This window comes from Rattus rattus, chromosome X, assembly GCF_011064425.1.
Source record: "Rattus rattus isolate New Zealand chromosome X, Rrattus_CSIRO_v1, whole genome shotgun sequence".
Classification (NCBI taxonomy): Eukaryota; Metazoa; Chordata; class Mammalia; order Rodentia; family Muridae; genus Rattus; species Rattus rattus.
Genome location: NC_046172.1, coordinates 441,175 through 461,357, shown reverse-complemented (window position 1 = coordinate 461,357; position 20,183 = coordinate 441,175). Strand labels below are relative to the sequence as shown.

The following is a 20,183-nucleotide window of genomic DNA, read 5'->3' as shown; positions in this document are numbered from 1 at the left end:
AGTTGAAGGTATTCCTTTGCGAGTCATTGCTGATGCCATGTTGTACACTCAGACAGGAGGGTAGCAGGACTGATCCTTGGAGAGGCCCTGCCAGTGCCTGAGTGAGGCAGAGGCCAATGTGTATGTGCTCCCACAGACATGGACACACATGCGTGTGCACAGGTACAGAGACACACATGTACATACACCCTCATTCACATACACTCAACATATACTCACATGCACACACACACACACACACGAACACACACACACACGTGTACACTGAGTCTGAGGACAGCCCTGGGTAAATACACATGCACATACATACATGCAAATGCCCACATATGCACACACATACGCCACACATGCACACAATTTACACACTGTAGCCAGCCTAGACCATCACAGACACACACAAACACACAAATGCATGCATGCACACACTGAGTCTGAGGCTAGCACTCATGCACCCACACATGCTCTCACACACATACATGCATGCATGTGTACACTTAGTCTGGGCCAGCCTTGGCTGCACACATCTGCATTTATTGAGACCAGCGTTCCCTGCGCAGAAAGCGCACTGTGTCGGTCATCCCCATGCCATAGATCGCCTCCATCATCCCCCTGCTTGGTGGGAACAGCGCCTGCTGCACACGTACCAGGTTAGCCATGGATACCTGCAGGTGGAAATAGGACATGCTAGCTGGGAATCATATGAAGACAGAGCAAAGGACTTGGGCAGACACCAAGGCTCAATACCCCTGCCTCAGCCACCCAAGTGCTGGAACTAAAGGCCTGCACAAACGTGTCATGTATGTTATGTACATTTATGCTTCATGTATGTACTGTGTGTGTTCACGTGACATGTATATTACACACATATTTGATAACATATAAGACATACATATCACATACACATGTAACTCTTCATATATGATATATGTGTGCTCACATGAGTCCACGTGTATGTGTGTATGGTATTTTTATTTGTGGATCCAAGGAAATCTGGTAGCATAGTCCACCTGGAGCTTGAAGGATGGGTAGCAAGAACTACACACAACTATAATGTGTACATACATGTCACTGTAAACATTACACATACAGTACACACACAGTGTTGTTATATAGTACGTATCTACATATGATGCAAATTACATACCCAAATGTAATCGGCCATGTCAAACACACAATACATATATAATAAAACACACATAATGCTTGTATGACATCCTATATGGCATGCATATGTGGGTCACACTGACTGTGCCAGACCCATGTACACTGCACCCAACAAGCACACCATGACTCACCATGACATCCTGCTTGGCGACTCTCACATATATGCCAGGCCACCCCAAGTCCCGTGGCGACACATCTGCCCGTCCGCTGAAGGGTGAAAAGGTCACAGTGCGTCCCGTGGGCAGCACAGGCAGGCTGTTGGTCAGGCCACCATCCACACAGAGCTGTCCAGAATGGCAAATGCAAGCATTCATGTCACACATGTGTTGCGTCCCATGTTCATGCCTGTGCCATCTGCATGGCTCCTACACATTGCCCACATTACCTGCCCTGCGCAATCCATGGGCTTGAGTCCTGCGTAGAAGGGTATGAAGCAGCTGGCCAGGAGAACCTTTGTGTATGAGAACACGGGAGAGCTCAGGGGCACAGGGTCAAAGGTACCCAATCATATCATATACATGTCATTGACACACCAACCACATATCATGCACATGTTCTATGGCCATCATCCACATACCATTCCCATGTTATGAACAGGTTATTTACATGTCAACCACATATCATGCATCTGTTATGTGTACACACGGATGACCCATGTGTCATCTTGTGGTTTCACATTACACACGAAAGTGACAGATAACCACTGTCATGCCTGATGACACAGGGGGCCTTAGAAAGTAGGGGGAGATGATCTGTGTTCAGAGTCCTGTGAACATGATTGAGCTGTGTACGGACCATGAAAATGCCAAGTAGTGTGACCACACACTTAACACGTGAACATACCCCTGAGTCACCAAGCCAGCTGACCCCACCTGTGATGCCCTGAGCTATGTGAACGTGCCCTTACCGTGATAAGGTTGTCCCTGCATGTGAAGTTGGACACCAGGTAGTTCTGTCCATCCACTGCGCTGGTTACTGACACATGAAGCCGTTCCTGTGCCAGCTCATGGGCGTGCTGGGGAAGAATCTCGTCAATGCCACCCCTGTACACGTGAGGACATGTGAGGACACACGAACATATGGACACATGACACATCCATGTGAGAAAATGGATTCACAAGCACATGGACACACGAGGACACATGAGCCCATGGGTACTTGAGGACATAAACATGGGAGGACACAGGGTCAAGCACCTCGCACTCTTATGTTGAGCTCTGGCCAGGACATGCGTGAGGTCACACCCACCTCAGCCGGGCCATGAAATCATATCCAGGTGTCAAGGGCCCCAGTGCCCGCATTCTGACCTCCTCCGCAAAGGCAAACGTGAACCTGGTACATGCCTGTGGGGGAGAGTCACACTGCCATGTACCATGTATGTTACAGATGTCATACGATGGTATGTACTATGTGCTTGTTCTATAAAGTATCTATGTTGGGTGTCATATATGATACCCTCTATTACATGCACTACACGTTTAAGTACATATTAACCACATGTCATAACATACATTACTATATGCCATCTCAGTACATGTAAACATGTATATTATAACCTACTATGTGTGATGATATACATTTCACTACATGTATGTATACAGTGCAATATACCACGTGTCATAACGTACATGTTATTACATGCCATCTCATGTTCTGCAGACAAAACTGATCATTTCATATGAGGTGTACATAGCAGTGCAGCACAACATGTAATCATGTAATGTCAGACATCATAATCAGATGAGAGTACAGAGACATGATGTACCTGCATGTATCATACTTTATGCATCACATGAAATGTAACATATTCAGAGTATGCATCAAACTGCACATACTGTACTACATATGTTACACGTATGTTGTATGTACACCATGCTACATATTTCACGTATCACATGTGTGTCCCACACACATCACACATGCACAAGTAACACTGTGTGCACGTCCCACAACACAACAACCCCGCCCCCCTCACCTCTATCCTCTCTGGTGCTGTCAGCAGCACTGTGGCCACCAGTGCCCCTGCTGAGGCCCCTGCAAAGCCTGTGACATTGCATAGCAAGCCCCGCCCGCGTTTGCTCAGTACAGTCGCTGCCCCCAGGTGGTAAATACCCAGAAATCCGCAGGATGAGAAAGAGAGGTGGACTTGCTTCATGGTAGTGGCTAGGATAGAAATACATACGTGTAGTGTATTTAGTACATGCGTTCATATGTGTTCATACTTGGTACATCCATGTTCTGTGACTGATAGCTAGTGACTGAATGACTGGGAGTTGTGATTGATAGCTGTCTCCCCCACAGGTCCATCCGTTAGCCCCGCCCCTCGGCCTAGGGACGTCCAGCCCTCCATTCCAGGCCCCGCCCCCCGCCCCGCTCCCGCCCCCGCCCTGCTGCAGTCTGGCCACAGTACTTTTGTGGGGACAGCACTTCCAGCCAATCCCTAGAAGACGGCGTCACAGGCAGATGTCACTCTGGGCGGCTGAGCCAATCGCGATGCGGCGGGGTCCAGCCTAGGCGGTGCCTGTGGTTGCGACTTCACCCAATGTGGTAGCGCAGAGCGACTCCTTCACTAGGGAAGCCCAGGGTAGATTCTGGGATTCTGAACAAGCACCGACCGCACTGTCCATTTAGTCCTTATGACATCATCGCTCCGCGTCGGCATCACTGCCGCCCACCCTGTTCATCTCCCCCACTGAAGTCACCGTTCTGAAACGTCACCGCCCGCAATGGTTGGACGCAGTACTTGTTACCTGCAAGTAACATCTTCTGATGTCATCGTTCTGCGCCTTCCTGTTTCAGGGCTTTAGGAGCAGCGCTGACGTGCGGATCGAAAATGAGCACGGTTTTAAGTGTACGATTATAAAGCCGCGCGGCTTTACGACGTCATCGTCGCGCGCCCCTCCTGGCCCCTTCCGGGCAGACAAAACACCTCGGCTTCACAGATAGATCACCGTTCCGGTGTTCTGTCAAAGCGCGTGGCTTATGAGGTCATAATCCGGCGGCCCTCTCCTTCCGTTCCCGGAGGTCAGCATGCAGGTGCCTCGGTCCTGAAATGAGCGCTGTTTCAAACATTTCAAACTAAGTGTTGCGCAACGTAGATTTAAGACATCATCATCCGGTGACCCATCTACTTCCCTCCGGGCAGGCACTGCGCCGACAGGTTTCGGAAACTAACCCTGTTTCAAGTTTAGTCCGCGGGGCTTTCAGAAGTCATATTCTTTCGCCCCTCCCGTTCTCTTTTAGGCAGGCTGTGGGCCACCGCAGCTGTAAAAAGAGCTCTGTTTCAAGTTTGGCTTCTTACCCAATTCCCTTTCTTAATAAACATCTAATGACCTTTGTTTCTCCTTCTAAATGAGACTCCCACTTCCTCCCTTGGGCCCACCTTATCCTCTTGGATTTGTTAACCCCACCCCCGCTTTCCGGTGTACTTTTAAATTGCTAGTATGAGAGTTCGTTAACTTTTTTTTATAATGAAGGTTCTTAGTCCTCTAAACTTACTTCTTCGTGTGGGATAAACACAGTCAAATGCCCTGTGTTCCAACCCCTCCAAGAAGCCATGCCCCTCAGTGGGACAGAAGCAGACCCACAACAGGGTCTTAATTTAACTTTAGTAAGTAGAATCTATTAATAAAATTGTTCATTCATTTAGATTTTCCGACTTTGTGGAGTATAGATTTATGAAGTAAAACCTAAAGATTCTTTGTATTTCCTAAAAATCTGTGTTGTCCCCATTTACATTTGTGATTTTATTAAATTAGATATTGTCTCTTTACCTTTTTAGTATCCTGTATGTGTGCTTTACTGTAGCTAGACTAGGTACCTCTATTTCAGAAGTAAAAAATTGACAACTCACAGACATATAAGTGTATTTTTGAGAAATTAAATAAGCATATATTGAGGAGTGATGTGTTTTTGGGTCAGGTGGGGCAAAGGGAATTGTCATGGACTGTTAGAGACCATGAGATAATAATGGTTGCCTAGCAACAGCAGTGAAAAATTTCAGGGCTAATAACAAGGTGGGAAGGTGGGAAGGCAGGGTATCTTTGTGTATTTTATTATGCAAATATAAATATACTCTACAGCCTTCCATGTCAAAATATGTTGTTGTGATGCTCCCAATCAACCATGATAATGAAGCTCAAAAGCTGGTTTAGAATTGCTACTAGAATTCAAAGTACTTGATGGCAAAGTCTGCACTCTTTGGTCAAGGTACTCAGAGTCTTGGTGGTGGATGGATTATTATAACAGTAAAAGAAACTATATGCATATAGTTTATATGAAAATGACACCACCATACGTGTAAAAAATAGAATATATATGTGTGTGTATATGTATATATATGTGTGTATATGTATATACATGTGATACATGTATATCATATATATATATATATATATATATAGTGAAACTTAAATGTATACTGCAAAACTTAATTTCTCAGAGGTATCATCAAGAAGTTGAATTTTACACTGGGTACATGCTCTCAGCAGATTCACAAACTATTGCTTTGACTCATCCTGGCTGAAGAAGCAGGTGTTTTTCTGTACTCTGGCATCTGTCCAATTTCATTTATCTTCTGGTCCCAATAATTCATGATATATTTTGTCAGTATCACTACAGAAGATTGATTGCAGAGTGGGTCAACCTAGAATCTGATGACAATACCATTGCTGAGAGTATTTCAGCAGTTTCCAAAGAATATTGCTGTTGTATATTGTGTGGGTATGGCACTGTTCATGACCTAGTGTCAATAATATTTTTACTTCTGATGCATCTGTTTTTCATTCCAGCTTACAAAAAGGATTCTATCTTTTTTACATGTATGGTGGTGTCGTTTTCAGTAGAGTTGTGTCTTAGTTTATCTTGAGTATTACACAAACTTCAACCCAATTCAGCTGTCTTCTTAGCTGAGAGACATGACTTTGACCAGTATTTCCTCTGATAATGAATTGAAATCTGGATGTCTTGTGGTATAAAGTTTACTGAGGGGTTTAGTTCAGCATAAGAACCTGTGAGTGGACCTACATTAAAAGCAACTTGGCTTACTATGTGAAATATTACCCAGGAGCAGAATTTTCTTAGTGATACAGACAGTGTTTTTTTTTCTTTTCTTGTCATGCCTTGAATTGAGAGGAACATGCTTTTTCCACTCAGTGGTAAAGGCTTCTTTTATCTTGGAAATCCAAGAAGATTTAAAATCAGTGGATCTCTTAGATAGAAAACAGTATCCTAGTTCTAAAGTTAACCATGATCAGTCAGTATACAAAGCAGTTTTGGCTAAGTGTCTGCACTTGTGGTTTGGGTGCTTGGGGAACATTCTGGGTGCACTGTCTACCATCCTAGCAGAAACAGACAAATACCAATTGCGCGGTGCATTGTTTAATTTCAGTAGCTGTTCTTTTTCCTATATGAAGTTGACTAAAGAAATTATGGTTATTCTTTTACCATGAAATTGAGACCACATAGTTCTTCAAATCAAAGTGCATTTTTTAATTTTATTTTTATATTATGGTATGATTCTTTTCACCTCCCCTACTTTGGTCATTCCAAAACTTCCCCTTCTCCACCCCGATTAAATTTTAACAGAATGAAGCATAAATCTAAGCTGAAATATCCAACATTAGATATGACAAACTGTATGAGAAATCATAAGGAGACCTTAACCCTACACAAAAATCTAGAAAAACTCTTAGACTTGGAGAAAATTAGAGAATCTTTCCAATGAAAGGTAACAATTGGTTATCCAAGATATTTTTGAGATCATACAGTGGTTAAAATTCTCTCCTTACCTTTTGTACCTACAAAACCAACAATATATCTTTCAGATTGACAGGATATTTTTTCCTAAATATCATCACACACACAGACACACACACACACACACACACACACACACACACACACAAAAGGTTTTCCAGTACTTTTAAATGAAATTGAATTTATACATCTGGGGTATCTATCTTTTATTTCATTCTTTTTTCCTCACTTCTGTTCTCTTAACTCATTGCTTCCTTTCCCACTTCTCATTTTTTATCCCTTTTTATTATCCCTTACTCTTTTTCTGTTCTGCATCTGTTTTCTTTTTGATTTTCTTTTGTGATTGCAGTTTTTTCTTGCTTTTTCTTTTTTGGCTTACTTTTAAATGTATGACTTTAAGAGAAGAGTAGACTGAGTTCATGGAAATAACATGTCAGATGACATTTCTGCGAGTGAAGCACATTCTCTTTACTACATCGAGGCATCGTGAGCAAAAGCATACCATACAGATTAGGACTTTTGTATAACTAATTTATGTGTAGAATTCATAAACAGAAGTCTGTATCTTTTGTCTTGTAAGAGGATCAGAAGAAATTTCTTCAGGCAGAAATAGAATCCTACTACCTTTTTCTTTCTCTTTCATTTCTATCTTGATGATTTCTACCTTTTTTATTTCTGTCTTTCTTTTTTGTTCACCCTATATAATGTACTGTAACACTGTAACATTATGTGTTAATGAATATGATATATTAAGTAGAATGAGATTTGCCATTCTAATAGAAAGAGTATGACTTTATAAGTGGCAAAATATGACATTGTAATTTGCAGGGAATGATATGTTAAATAAAAATTCACACTTTAAGGAAACACCAGATTGTGTTCATGGTCAAGTAGCATTTCAGACAATGGGTCTGAATTTAAGCATATCTTCTTTATGAATAAAATGTGTTGAGAACATTGTACTTAGTATGCAGATTGGTGTTCTAAGACTGGTAATAGATGTGTAACAATTGTAAAGAAAGTGATGTGACAAAGATAAGAAACAAAGCCTTCCAGGCAGTTATAGAATCTTGCTTAAAACTAGTGAATTAGACAAAGTTCCGTGTGTCTCAGTTTCTATGCCTGTTTGAATGACCTACAAAACACGCACCCTTCAATAGATATAAATGGAAATATATGGCATCAAAATTGGAGTTAAATTACATCATCATAATACATGTCATAAATATATGACATGAATGAATTGATGTGGCATAATTTTAAAAATATGAGACTAATTGGAAATGTATCACATCATTAATATCATAATTGGAAGGACATGACACAATGAATACAGTATCATGATGTAATAATGTGATATCATAACTGATATGCTACAAAGTTATCAATATAAATCTATAACACAGTTAGAATGTCATCAAATCATACACAGAATTGCATGACATCATAATTTCAAGCCTATAGCATCATACTGAGTTGATATAACACCATCAATGTAAACATGTAAAATCATAATTGGAAGAATATGAAGTCCAGATTACAAAAGTAAAATATCAGAAAAGAGAGGGTATTACATCCTCAGTGCAATCACAGGACATTACATTTTAAAGAATATGATATATTATATACAATGATATTTGTCATTCTAATAGAAAGACATTGACTTTACACGTGCAAAATATGGCATTGTAATTGGAAGAGGATGATATGTTAAATAAATTATATAATACATAATGGACAGAGGCCAAGAGCCATATAGCAGGTAATCTTGAGATGATTTTGCCATGGACTAAAATGTGATGGCTTTGCTTACTTAAAAAAAAAAGGCCGAGGAGATTACATTTGATCAAAGATTCCTGCTATTAATATGCTTTTCCTGTTATTATGTATGCAACACTCACTATGTATTGACTCACCCTTTTAAGCAAATTTCTGCAAACCTATGATGATGCACTAACTCGGAGTGATGCTATGTTGACAAATAGATAATGATTCTATAGAATTCCTGAATTGATTCAAAAAATTTTAGGAAGACAGTTTTAGAAATTGTCTTAGTTAGAAATAGAAATAAAGTTAATTTGTAATAAAGTTAGAAGAAAATATATGTACAGTCCTTATAATAGAATATTAGTGACAGTTTTACCACTGTGGACAGTATGATTTCGGCAAGTCTTATCAAGTGCATTTAATTGGGGCTGATTTACAGCTTCAGAGATTCAGTCCATTATCAAGAAGGGAGCATGGCAGCGTCCAGACAGGCCTGGTGTAATCAGAGATGAGAGTTCTACATCTTCATCTGAAGGCTGCTAGCAGAATACTGGATTCCAGGCAGCTAGAGTGAGGGTCTTAAAGCCCACACCCAAAGTAATACACCTACTCCAAAAGGCCACACCTATTCTATCAGGCCATCCCTTCTAATAGTGCCAATCCCTGTGCTGAGCACATACAAAACATAAGAAATAGTTAGTAAAGGCTGCATAATAAGAGGAAACCCAGCTTCCATAATTACAATAAAAGGAAAAATAGATTTGGGGCAATTTTATGTTAAAGGACAAACATTAGGTCCAGGGATAAAGTCACCAGTGTACACTATAAGGCAAGTCAATGTAAAAACTGTTTCTTTGACCTTATAATGAGTATATTAAAATGAAACACTGCTTTGAACTTAATATCAACATCCTTCTGTAACTCTCATTCTATGTAACATGTTTTTCCTCTGAGGTAATTTTTTAGAAATTTTGAAAGATATTTTTGTCTAAGAAGATATAACAAGACCAGATGAGGAAAAATTGTTGGTTGAATGGTTTGGCTTGGGGAGCTTTGCCCCACCTACCAATCCATCTATCTTTCCATACACCCATCCATCTATCCACCTATCGATCCATCGTCCATCCATCCATCCAAATGTGTATGTCTGTTTATATGGATGTGTGTAAGTATATGTGTATGTATGTACGCATGAATGAATACTTGTGCAGTTGACTGTGACAGATAGTTGGGCAGGGACCATGTATGAATGCTTGAATGTATATGTGTCTACATATTTACCTGTATAAAGAATCTTAATTCTTTTCATTAGTTCCTCTCTGTTCACAAAGAATTAGCCAGCTTAGTCATGGAGGCTTCTGACTGATTCACTTAACTTGCTACTGCTAAACAGTATGTGTTAATTGCCAGATATTACTGCTTATTAAAGCACAGTTAATAAAGAGTTAAGAGTTACATTTTAGAGCTTAATGAAGCACATTTTCATAAAAAGAGTTGAGTTTCTCTAGAGTTTAAGCAAAGAGAGTTAAATAAAACACAGAGAGTTATAAAATTTAATAAGGCACAGAGTTAAAGAGAAAAGAAGCCAATGTTTTAACCATAGAAAAAGCAAGAATGTTTTTAGAACTGCTTAGTAATTATCAGCAAGCTTTCAGTATAGTTACATGATGACATTTTACCAAGCTAGAATGTCAGAGACCATCCATCTTTAAAATTACATCTGGAGACCATCCTTCTTTAAAGCCACATCTGATGGTGTGTCTGAGTTCAAGCCTATTCCAAGATAGGCAGTCTCCCAGTAGAGGGATATGACACAATCAATATAATGACATGGTATCATTAGTTAAAATATCCTCATCACATGTGGCAGAATATGACATCATAATTTGGAGGATATGATATCATCAATTTAAATATATGACAACATAGGTTGAAGTGATATACATATGAATAAGCTTTGATATACTAATTGGCTCAGTATGACATCTTAAGCAGAACCAATGGGACATCAATATAAATATCTGAAATCATACTTCAATAGCTATGAGAGAAACAATGTCATGTTTCTCATAATAGATTGACTATAATTTCACATTTGGTAGGACATGATTTATAATTAAAATGATAGGATATCTACAAGATAAATATATCACAGTACATAAAGAAGATCATGACAGTATAAATAGAATTCAATGCCATCATAATTATCAAACTAACATCAAAATCATTATGATATCACAGAAGAAAGTATATGTCTTTCTTTCAATACAATTACAATATAACAAAAAAGGTATTTTGATTTCAATCATGTATTCATGATTATATACATATATTTTCATGACTTCATATATTTACATGATGACATTTTACTTTCAATTATGGTGTCATACATCGATATTAATAATCAAATACTCTTCAGATTATTGTGGTGTTCTATATTCACATTGATGATCTCATATCCTGCTACTTCCTATAATGAAGTTGTGCAAGGCACTTGTTAGTTTATACCCTTCAAATTATGATGTGTTATATTTACATTAATGACCTTGTGTCCTTCCGAGTATGAATTTACACTTACTTATATAGTTACATTGTGTTCTATCTTAGAATTTCCATGGCTGTGAAGAGACCTCATAACCAAGGCGACTCCTATAAAGGAAAACATTTAATTAAGTTTTACTTATACTTTCAGAGTTTCAGTCAATTTTTACCTTGACAGGACGCATTGAAGGATGGAGGCAGAAATTTTGCTGATTTACCTGAGAGCTCTACATCTTGATCCAAAGGCAGACAGGAGAAGACTGACTTTCAGACACCAAGGAATAAGACATCTCAAAGTGATCACAGTGACACACATCTTGCAACAAAGACACATCAACTACAAGAACACATCTCCAAATAGTGCCACTCCCTGGGCCAAGCATATTCATACCACCACATTCAATTTCCTCTTCTCCTATCAGGTGGTTCAAACATATAAATCTATTGGGGGCCATACCTAGGCTAGCATAATATGAAATGCATTTACTCCAATTTCAAAAGTTTCATAGTCTATAGCATTCTCAACAATGTTAAAAGTCCAAAGTCGAAAGTATTTTGGGGGGTTCATTTAATGACTTAACTGGATACTACTATAGATTAAAAAAATCACAAAACAGATCACACACATTAAACATCACCAAATATACATTACTATTCCAAAATGTCACAGGGAGGAAAAACTGAACCAAACAAAACCAAAAACCAGCTGGGCAGACTCGAAACTCTGAATCTCCATGTCTAATGTTGAACTGTTCTTCAGATATACAACTCCTTTCATCTTGGATGACAGCAGGAAACTTCTTTCTCCTCGGCTGATGCACCACCTGTTAGCAGTTTTCCTGTGTAGGTATCCCATAGCTCTGATATTTAACATCTTTGGGTATTTAAGGCAGTTTCAACATTACAGCCTCTTGCCCCAGTGCCTGGGATCTACACATGTTATTTTGGGCTCCTCCAAATGGCCCAGGCCATTTCTCCAGCTTTGCTGTCTATAGTACTCTAGTCTCTCATTGACTACACTACATTCCTGTTGCAGTTCTTGGTGATCATGAAATGGTACTACCATCTCTAAATAGCTGAAATCTTCCACTGCAATTAAGATTCAATAATAGCCTCTCATAGGCTGTCTTCATAGTGCCAACCCTCAACTCCTTTACATGACTCCTTTAATGGATGCCCTTCAACAGAAGAATGGATACAGAGTATGTGGTACATTTACACAACGGAATGTTACTCAGCTATCAAAAACAATGACTCTATGAAATTCATAGGCAAATGGATGGAACTGGAAAATATCATCCTGAGTTAGGTAACCCATTCACAGAAAAACACACATGGTATGCACTCATTGATAAGTGCCTATTAGCCCAAATGCTCGAATTATCCTAGATGCACAGAACACATGAAACTCAGGAAGGATGACCAAAATGTGAATGCTTCACTCCTTCTTTAAAAGGGGAACAAGAATACCCTTGGCAGGGACTAGGGAGGCAAAGATTGAAACAGACAGAAGGAACACCCATTCAGAGCCTGCCCCACATGTGGCCCATACATATACAGCCACCCAACTAGATAAGATGGATGAAACAAAGAAGAGCAGGGCGACAGGAACCGGATATAGATCTCTCCTGAGAGACACAGCCAGAATAGAGCAAATACATAGGCGAATGCCAGCAGCAAACCACTGAACTTAGAACAGGATCCCCGTTGAAGGAATTGTAGAAAGGACTGAAAAAGCTTGAAGGGGCTTGAGACCTCATATGAACAACGCCAACCAATCAGAGCTTCTAGAGACTAAGCCACTACCCAAAGACTACACATGGACTGACCCTGGACTCCAACTGCATAGGAAGCAATGAATAGCCTAGTAAGATCACCAGTGGAAGGGGAAGCCCTTGGTCCTGCCAAGACTGAACCCCCAGTGAATGTGATTGTTGCGGGGAGGGCGGTAATGGGGGAGGATGGGGAGGTGAACACCCATATAGGAGGTGGGGAGGTGTTAGGGGGATGTTGGCCTGGAAACCGGGAAAGAGAATAACAATTGAATTGTAAATAAAAAATACCCAAGTTTATAAAGATGGAGAGAAAAAAATAAATGAGCAGCCACACCTAACAGATGCCATGTTACTTACTGTCCTGGATGTTTTTCTGTTTCATTTTCTTTTTTTCTCTTAATAAACTTATCTTTGTATAAGTCAAAAAAAGTTAATTTCCTACATCCTCACAATCTCCCATACAAACAGAAAATTAAACTAGACATCAGCAAGCAAAGTTCAACAGGCACTGTCGTTTGCTTCTCTGTGGTCTCATCAACTATCACTTTTCCAATATCTACCTTCCTGAATTCCCAGTTCCAGGCCCGAGTTAGTTGGTAATTGGACCCTGATCCTGTATTCACAATATTGCTAAGAATATCAAGGATAGATAGGGAATGAAAAAGCCTTAGATCTAGTGAAACCTCAATTTTCATGTGTTCTTAATTGCCTGAGTGAATCCCTTAGACACTATCTTCTGGGGCTTCTGCCTCTGGATAAGCATCTGCAGAATCCATAGTAAAATGCTGCCTAACTAGACAGGTGTAAGAGTGGGAAAATCATGTAAATCCTTTCCAAATTGATTTCATTACCTTTGGCTATCCCTTTGAGCAGGTAGTGTCACAATGACAGGACTCAAAATGGGAACTGAGGGGATGTTGGAGAAGTCAGAAGGCCAATGGAACTCTGAGATAGTTCAATGAATAGCTTTTATGGAGAACTAGAGGGCCTGGATAATGGAAAAGAATTGTTTAGAGATTTTAGCCAACTGCTGATTTCTGAGCCTGAGAAACAATGAAGGAGGTATTTCAAACATAAAATTATATGGATGTTTCCCTCCATGTATGGAGTAAAATAGGTCCAAGGTAAGTAGGAGGCCTATACACCTTTTCTTGGACACAAATGAGAGTTTTGTACTGTTTCCTTTAATGTCCTTTTCTTTATTTGCATGTGACCAGAACTCTGATATCGGCATGCACAGTGAAGGGTTACATCTATACATTTTATTCACCTTTAATTGACAGTGTGATATGGGATGGAGCCTAGCAGGTGAGAAGCTTTGTTCATAGAGATGAAAATATCCCACAGATGCCACGTGGCCCTGTGGTGCCAGCACTAGTGCAGGATAAAAGAAATGCCTGTATTATTTATACTGCAACAGGTGGTAAAACAACGTGTGGGTCAAGAATCCACTTGTAAGTTAAGGCTATCACCCTAAGGGTTGAAAGAAAGTTTTATTTTCTAAGTAAGAGGGTGCCAGTGCTATGTTGAGTCACAGGGTGGCCCAAACACAGAAACCTTAAACAAAGGAACCTTAAACAAAGGAATAGAATGGGGTCTGCTCACAGACTCTAGGTCACCTGGGCTGCTCCTATAAGCACTACAAAATGTAAGCCGCCTGCTTCCTCAGCAGGTGTTGGTTAGGGACACTGATAAGTCTTACAAGATACTCATTTTCTTTCTAATATGGGATCCACAGGAAATTTGGGTTAAAATCCTAGTTAGACAAGCTGCCTACTTCTTAATGACAGGTGTCATTGAAAGCAGATTAAGTTTGTTATTAGAAGAAGAGAGTAGAGGTTAATTGAATCACCTGGGGATTTTCACACATAGTTCGAAACTTAGGGAAAATTAGTCACTGAATCCAAGTAGAGACTTGTGATATTTATAAGTTAATATGGTTATTAAAAAATAGAAGGCTGTACCCCAGGCACAGTAAATACAGACATATATTATGGAAATTGTTAATAAATAAAAATAAATAAAAATAAAAATCTGAGGCTCCAGGTAGAGGGGTTGACAGATTAATGTATTTTGGGCTAAAGTTCTAGTTTGATAAGTTGCTTATTTGTTATTGGTACTGGAATTGATAGAAGGTGTTTAATTTTTTTTTATAAATTATCCTGCTAAAGGCTATATGGCTGGATGATGCCAGCTAGCGAGGGTTCGTGATTCTTTTTGATATTTACCACAACAGAAGTGCAGGTTCTCTTAAAGTTGGCTCCATGGGAATTTTGTGTTAATTTCCTGATATGACAGACTAGAAAGTCCTAAACAGGCTCATACAGTATTGTTTAGCTTACTTCTTTTTTTAAAAACTGTTTAATCTTCGTAATGGGCATAACTTTGATTTTTTTTTTTTGGTTATATTATTGATCTGGAAGAAACTGCAAGATGCAAACTTTTCTGGTTAAAGACTAAGGAACACAATATTTTGGGGAAAGGTTTTGTCTTTGTGTTTTTAAAAAGGGTGATTAGGCTCTGGACACCTTCCACAGTCATATGGATTAGATTTGATAGAGACTGTTGAAGAACTAAATTCAAGAGAATCAAACAAAAAGATATCTCAATTCTAAACATTTGTTTTGAGAATTACATTTTGGAGAACATACCTGCTTGGATTCCTGATCTCTAGGACTTTCAGCTAGGTTCAATCAAGAGAGACACATCAGGCTACAACATTTGCTCCATTTTCCCTACCACCCCTTCAGCCCAAGGATGTCTCAAAGCCCATGTACAACTTAAAGAAGCTATTGAAGAGTCAGTGCTCTGATTCTGTAGATTGGAGTGGGGGACTGAAAGTGGTTATTCTAAGGTTGTTTTTATGAGGAATTTAGAAATGGCCATAATTTAACAGGGAGGATTTAGCTAGATTGATTTGTAAAGTCATAATTTCATTTGATAACTAAGCTAAAATCATATCTTTACTTTGGCATAGAATTTATTGGTTACAAAATTTTAAATGTACAAGGTTTGGACCCAGTCCTTCTATTGATGCCATTATAAACTTCTGAGTTGATTAAACATATGAGTTAAGGGTCAAATAGCAAATTCCTGGCTCTAAGTTTATTGATAGATAATATATTTTATTTATTTCAAGATAATATATTAGGATAGTTAATGGACAACAGTCCAGATTACCTTATATAGATAGATGGTTTTCAAAAACATCAGAAATCCACAAACTATGACATTTAAAGTTGTTTATCTTTTGTTGAGATACATCCGCCCCTAACAGTTCCAATTTGGTGGATTTATTTTTTAATGGAACATATTTTATTAATAATCCACACTGTTCAAAGTTTTAGCAGCTTAAAACATTTTGTAAGAGTTACAGCTGTCATTATTATTGTTTTTATTTAGTAATTTATTCAATAATATACCTATGAGGAACTGATTCCTCTCCCTCCTTTCTTCCCAGTCCATGCCCCTTCTTACCCTTATCCATTCCTCTTCCATTCCCCTTTAGAAATGGGACAGCCTAGGAATATCAAGCATACGAGGCATATCAAGTTGCATAATTATCTGTTACTTTACAGCTAATATCCAATTACAAGCGAATGCATACTATGTGTGTCTTTCTGGGTATGAGTTATCTCATTCAGAATGATTTATTTTCTAGTTCCCTAATTTGCCTGCAAATTGTAAGATGTTATTTAATAACAGACTAATATTCCTTTGTGTAAATGTACATTTTATTTATGCATTCTTTGACTGAGAGACATCTAGGTTGGTTCCAGTTTCTGACTATTATGAATAAAGCCACAGTGTACATAGTTGATGGCTTTGAGTTGAGTAAGTGTCCTTGTGGTATGATAGAGCATTTGTGGGTATATGCCTCCTGGACCCTAAGATAGTGGAATTCCCAATTTTCTGAGAAACCACCATACTGATTTTTTTCATCTTTATTAACTTGAGTATTTCTTATTTACATTTCGATTGTTATTCCCCTTCCCAGTTTCCAGGCCAACATCCCCCTAACCCTCCCCTCCCTTCTATATTGGCTTCCTCCCCATGCTCTCCCCCATTACCACCCTCCCCAACAATCATGTTCACTAGGTGATCAGTCTTGGCAGGACCAAGGGCTTCCCTTCCACTGGTGAGTGGAGTGGTAACTTGCAGGACCAGGCCATGTGAGCTTTTTATAATTTACCTCCACAGCCAACCACTCCCAGCTAGCTATGGAGGTGCAGCTCTGTCCTAATTGGACTGTCAAGGTTAAGGAAAAAGTTGAGCAACATATATGGTTATGTGAAGCTATCATCAATGCTAGGATATATATATATATATATATATATATATATATATATATATATATGAACAGAACTGCCTAGGATTTTAAGATACATCATTTCTGTGGCAGTTTTACTTACTTAAACATTCAACATAAATTAAAAACACCAAATCATGTAAATAGTGTCAGATCAGCCTGGAAATTGCTGTGCTGGCAGGAGACTGGATAAGAGTGAATGAGTGGATTCCTCATTCAGTTAGGTTGTGTTAACAATTCCACCATTTCCAAAGGCCTAGATATGAGTGTATTGTTTTCTTTAGTTAGTTGCCATAAGGTAGGGCTATCCTGAGATGAGAGCAATGTGTGGGTCATTATAAAATGACCTGAAAGGACAGTGAATTGTAAAACATTCACACTAATATCATGTCTGTTTTCAGGAAGAAAAATAGCCACTGAAGAGACTTAAGAATACTGGCTGCTCTTTTAGTCCCAGGACAACTGACACAATTCTCATTGCCTCTGTGGGCACCAGGCATGCTAAAATAATTCATAGACAGACATAGACCTGCAGACCCCGACATAACTATAGGGAAAGGTATGTTGGGGTAGGGTGGCAGGTAGAGATGTTGAGGGAGAATTCACCTTGCACTGACAAATATATAACCAGAAACTTCATTCATTTATTGGATTTTATTGAGTGTGCAATGGAAGAGGAAAATGGCATTACTGGGCATTACTTAGGGTAACATCTTTGGTCAGGAGGGAGGGTCAACTAACTCTGCTGTGATTATCCATTTCTTGGGAAGGAAGGCAGTCGGTCCACATGGGCTGGCTTGTAGTCCTGGCACTTTATCAAAAAGTTCTTTGATTTTCGAACTATTCTGATTCTCCAGGGCACTCTGGGTACCCTTCACAGAGAGGAAGGCAAACCATGGAAGCAAGCGAGCAAGCAGGACAAAACAACTCAAAAGTTTTCATTTAAGTTTCGTCCAACAAAGCAAGCTTACATTCCACAAAGGCTGAGACTCATCTCTGGCTGGAATGAGAGAGCTCACTGTAGCACACGCCCACAGTCCATCATCTCAGCGCTCACACTCACCCAGCCACTGATGTTCACATCACTCATCCACAGCCTCTAGCACCTACCTTTGTTCCAGATGATAGAGTTGGCTATGGTGTCTTAAGCCTTTAATCCTAGTACTCATTTCTCATACTCTTTTCCTCATGATTTTGGCCCAAGCTTAGCCAAGTACCACTAAGACACAAATCCATCCCACTTCTTTTGCAAAGTAAAAACATATCAGAATAATGCTGTCAAATTCATTTGCCGGTCATCAACCTGTTTTCACATTACTGTGTAGGAAGTGCAGCCCAGACCCTCTGGCCTCCAAAACCAGCAGCATTTCCTATGGAGTCCTGTAGAGAAAAGGTTGTCAAGTCACTTCTAGCCTGAAGCATGTCATTTCAGGTCAAACAGTTAAAAAGAAGACAGTGCATGCTTTGTGCATGGTGCTTCCCTGGGACTTAAATTCCAACTCCCCATTCACCTTTTGGGATTACCAAACCTCATTGCCCTGTCTTCTTTGCTTCCCCTGTCCTGCTGAAGCTTTTTCAATAGTTTCTTTGTCTACTCATTTGGGGCTACAGGGCTTTCTGTATGCTAAGCACTCATCAAACTCTGACCAAGGCTTCAGCCCCAGTGGTGTCTTTTATAATTTATCCTTTTACTTCTATTTCTTGGTAAACCCTGACCTATAAATGGGGAGGGAGTTCAGAGCTACTACAATACTACTTGTCTACTTCCAAAACATCATCTCTTAATTTCTCTCTCTCTCTCTCTCTCTCTCTCTCACACACACACACACACACACACACACAAAGTTTCTTTATTGCACTCAGTGAAGACATTTAAACTTTTTTTTAAAAAAAGTGTTTATTTCATGTATGTGGGTATACTCTTGTTGCTTTCAGACACACCAAAAGAGGGCATCAGATCCCCATTACAGATGGTTGTAAACCACCATGTGGTTGCTGGGAATGGAACTCAGGACCTCTAGAAGAATAGTCAGTGCTTTTAAATATTGAGCCATCTCTCCAGCCCCATTTAAAAGCTGTTTGGCAGTACATGTCCTGAGTAAGTTTCATCCCAGTCACCTCTCTCTCTCCCATTTAAACAACCTCCTCCTCCTCTTCCTCCTCGTCCTCCTCCTCCTCTTCCTCCTCCTGTCTTCTTTTCCTTAACACTGCCCCATCTATTCTCATATCCTTTTTCCCCTGGTTTTGATTGCAACCCACTGAGTTTAATTAAGGTTGTTGGCCTGAGAGTGGATAGAGCTTTATTTATGGGAAAGGGGCAACTTCCCAATGGCTCACCCACTAAACAAAAATGACTTCCCTTTCCCCCAGTAACTGTTAACTAGTAGGAACAAATCTTCCTGTCAAGTCTCCAGACATTGCCTAATATAGCCAGGGGGAAACCCTGTACTCAGTTGACTGCCATTGCAATATGGAAACCCCTTCTGAATCCTCATCATGGTCTTAGGGCTCAGGCCTGTTCCTTCATCACAGTTTCTTATACCCAAGGGTCTCTCATCTCTTCACTCATACCAGATCTGGGAATAACTCTCCCACCACCCCCAAGGATGTCCTTTAACCTGACCATTCTCTCCTTTGGGCACTGAGCTTCCTTCAGAAACCCTGGTGGAGAGACTTCACTATCATTCCACTACCCCAACCCCTACTCCAGGACAGCCTCTGTGCAGTACTGGGCTGGGATGGACCATGGTGGGAAAGACTTCACTATCATTCCACTAACCCTCCCCCCACCAAGGGCAGCCTGTGTGCCCCACCACCACCACCAAGGGCAGCCTGTGTGCTGTACTGGGCTCTGATTGGCCATGCAGCTT

General features: G+C 39.9%; 1 protein-coding gene across 3 annotated transcripts; it reads right to left on the bottom strand.

Moving 5' to 3' along the window:
* Positions 1-354: 354 nt before the first annotated feature.
* Positions 355-4,389, bottom strand: Pnpla4 (patatin like phospholipase domain containing 4). 3 transcript variants are annotated; one of them, XM_032890329.1, is made up of 7 exons: positions 3,915-4,388; positions 3,575-3,763; positions 3,140-3,327; positions 2,413-2,507; positions 2,072-2,207; positions 1,550-1,615; positions 355-1,448 (listed from the first exon to the last, which is right to left on the bottom strand). In XM_032890329.1, the coding sequence occupies exons 3-7, from the start codon at positions 3,317-3,319 to the stop codon at positions 1,164-1,166; spliced, it is 762 nt and encodes a 253-aa protein (XP_032746220.1). In that variant the 5' UTR covers positions 3,320-3,327; positions 3,575-3,763; positions 3,915-4,388; the 3' UTR covers positions 355-1,163. The 3 variants fall into 3 exon arrangements, with proteins under 3 accessions (XP_032746220.1, XP_032746219.1, XP_032746218.1); XM_032890328.1 differs by having other exon boundaries at positions 3,575-3,733; XM_032890327.1 differs by lacking the exon at positions 3,575-3,763 and having other exon boundaries at positions 3,915-4,389.
* Between the last annotated feature and the right edge of the window lie 15,794 nt (positions 4,390-20,183).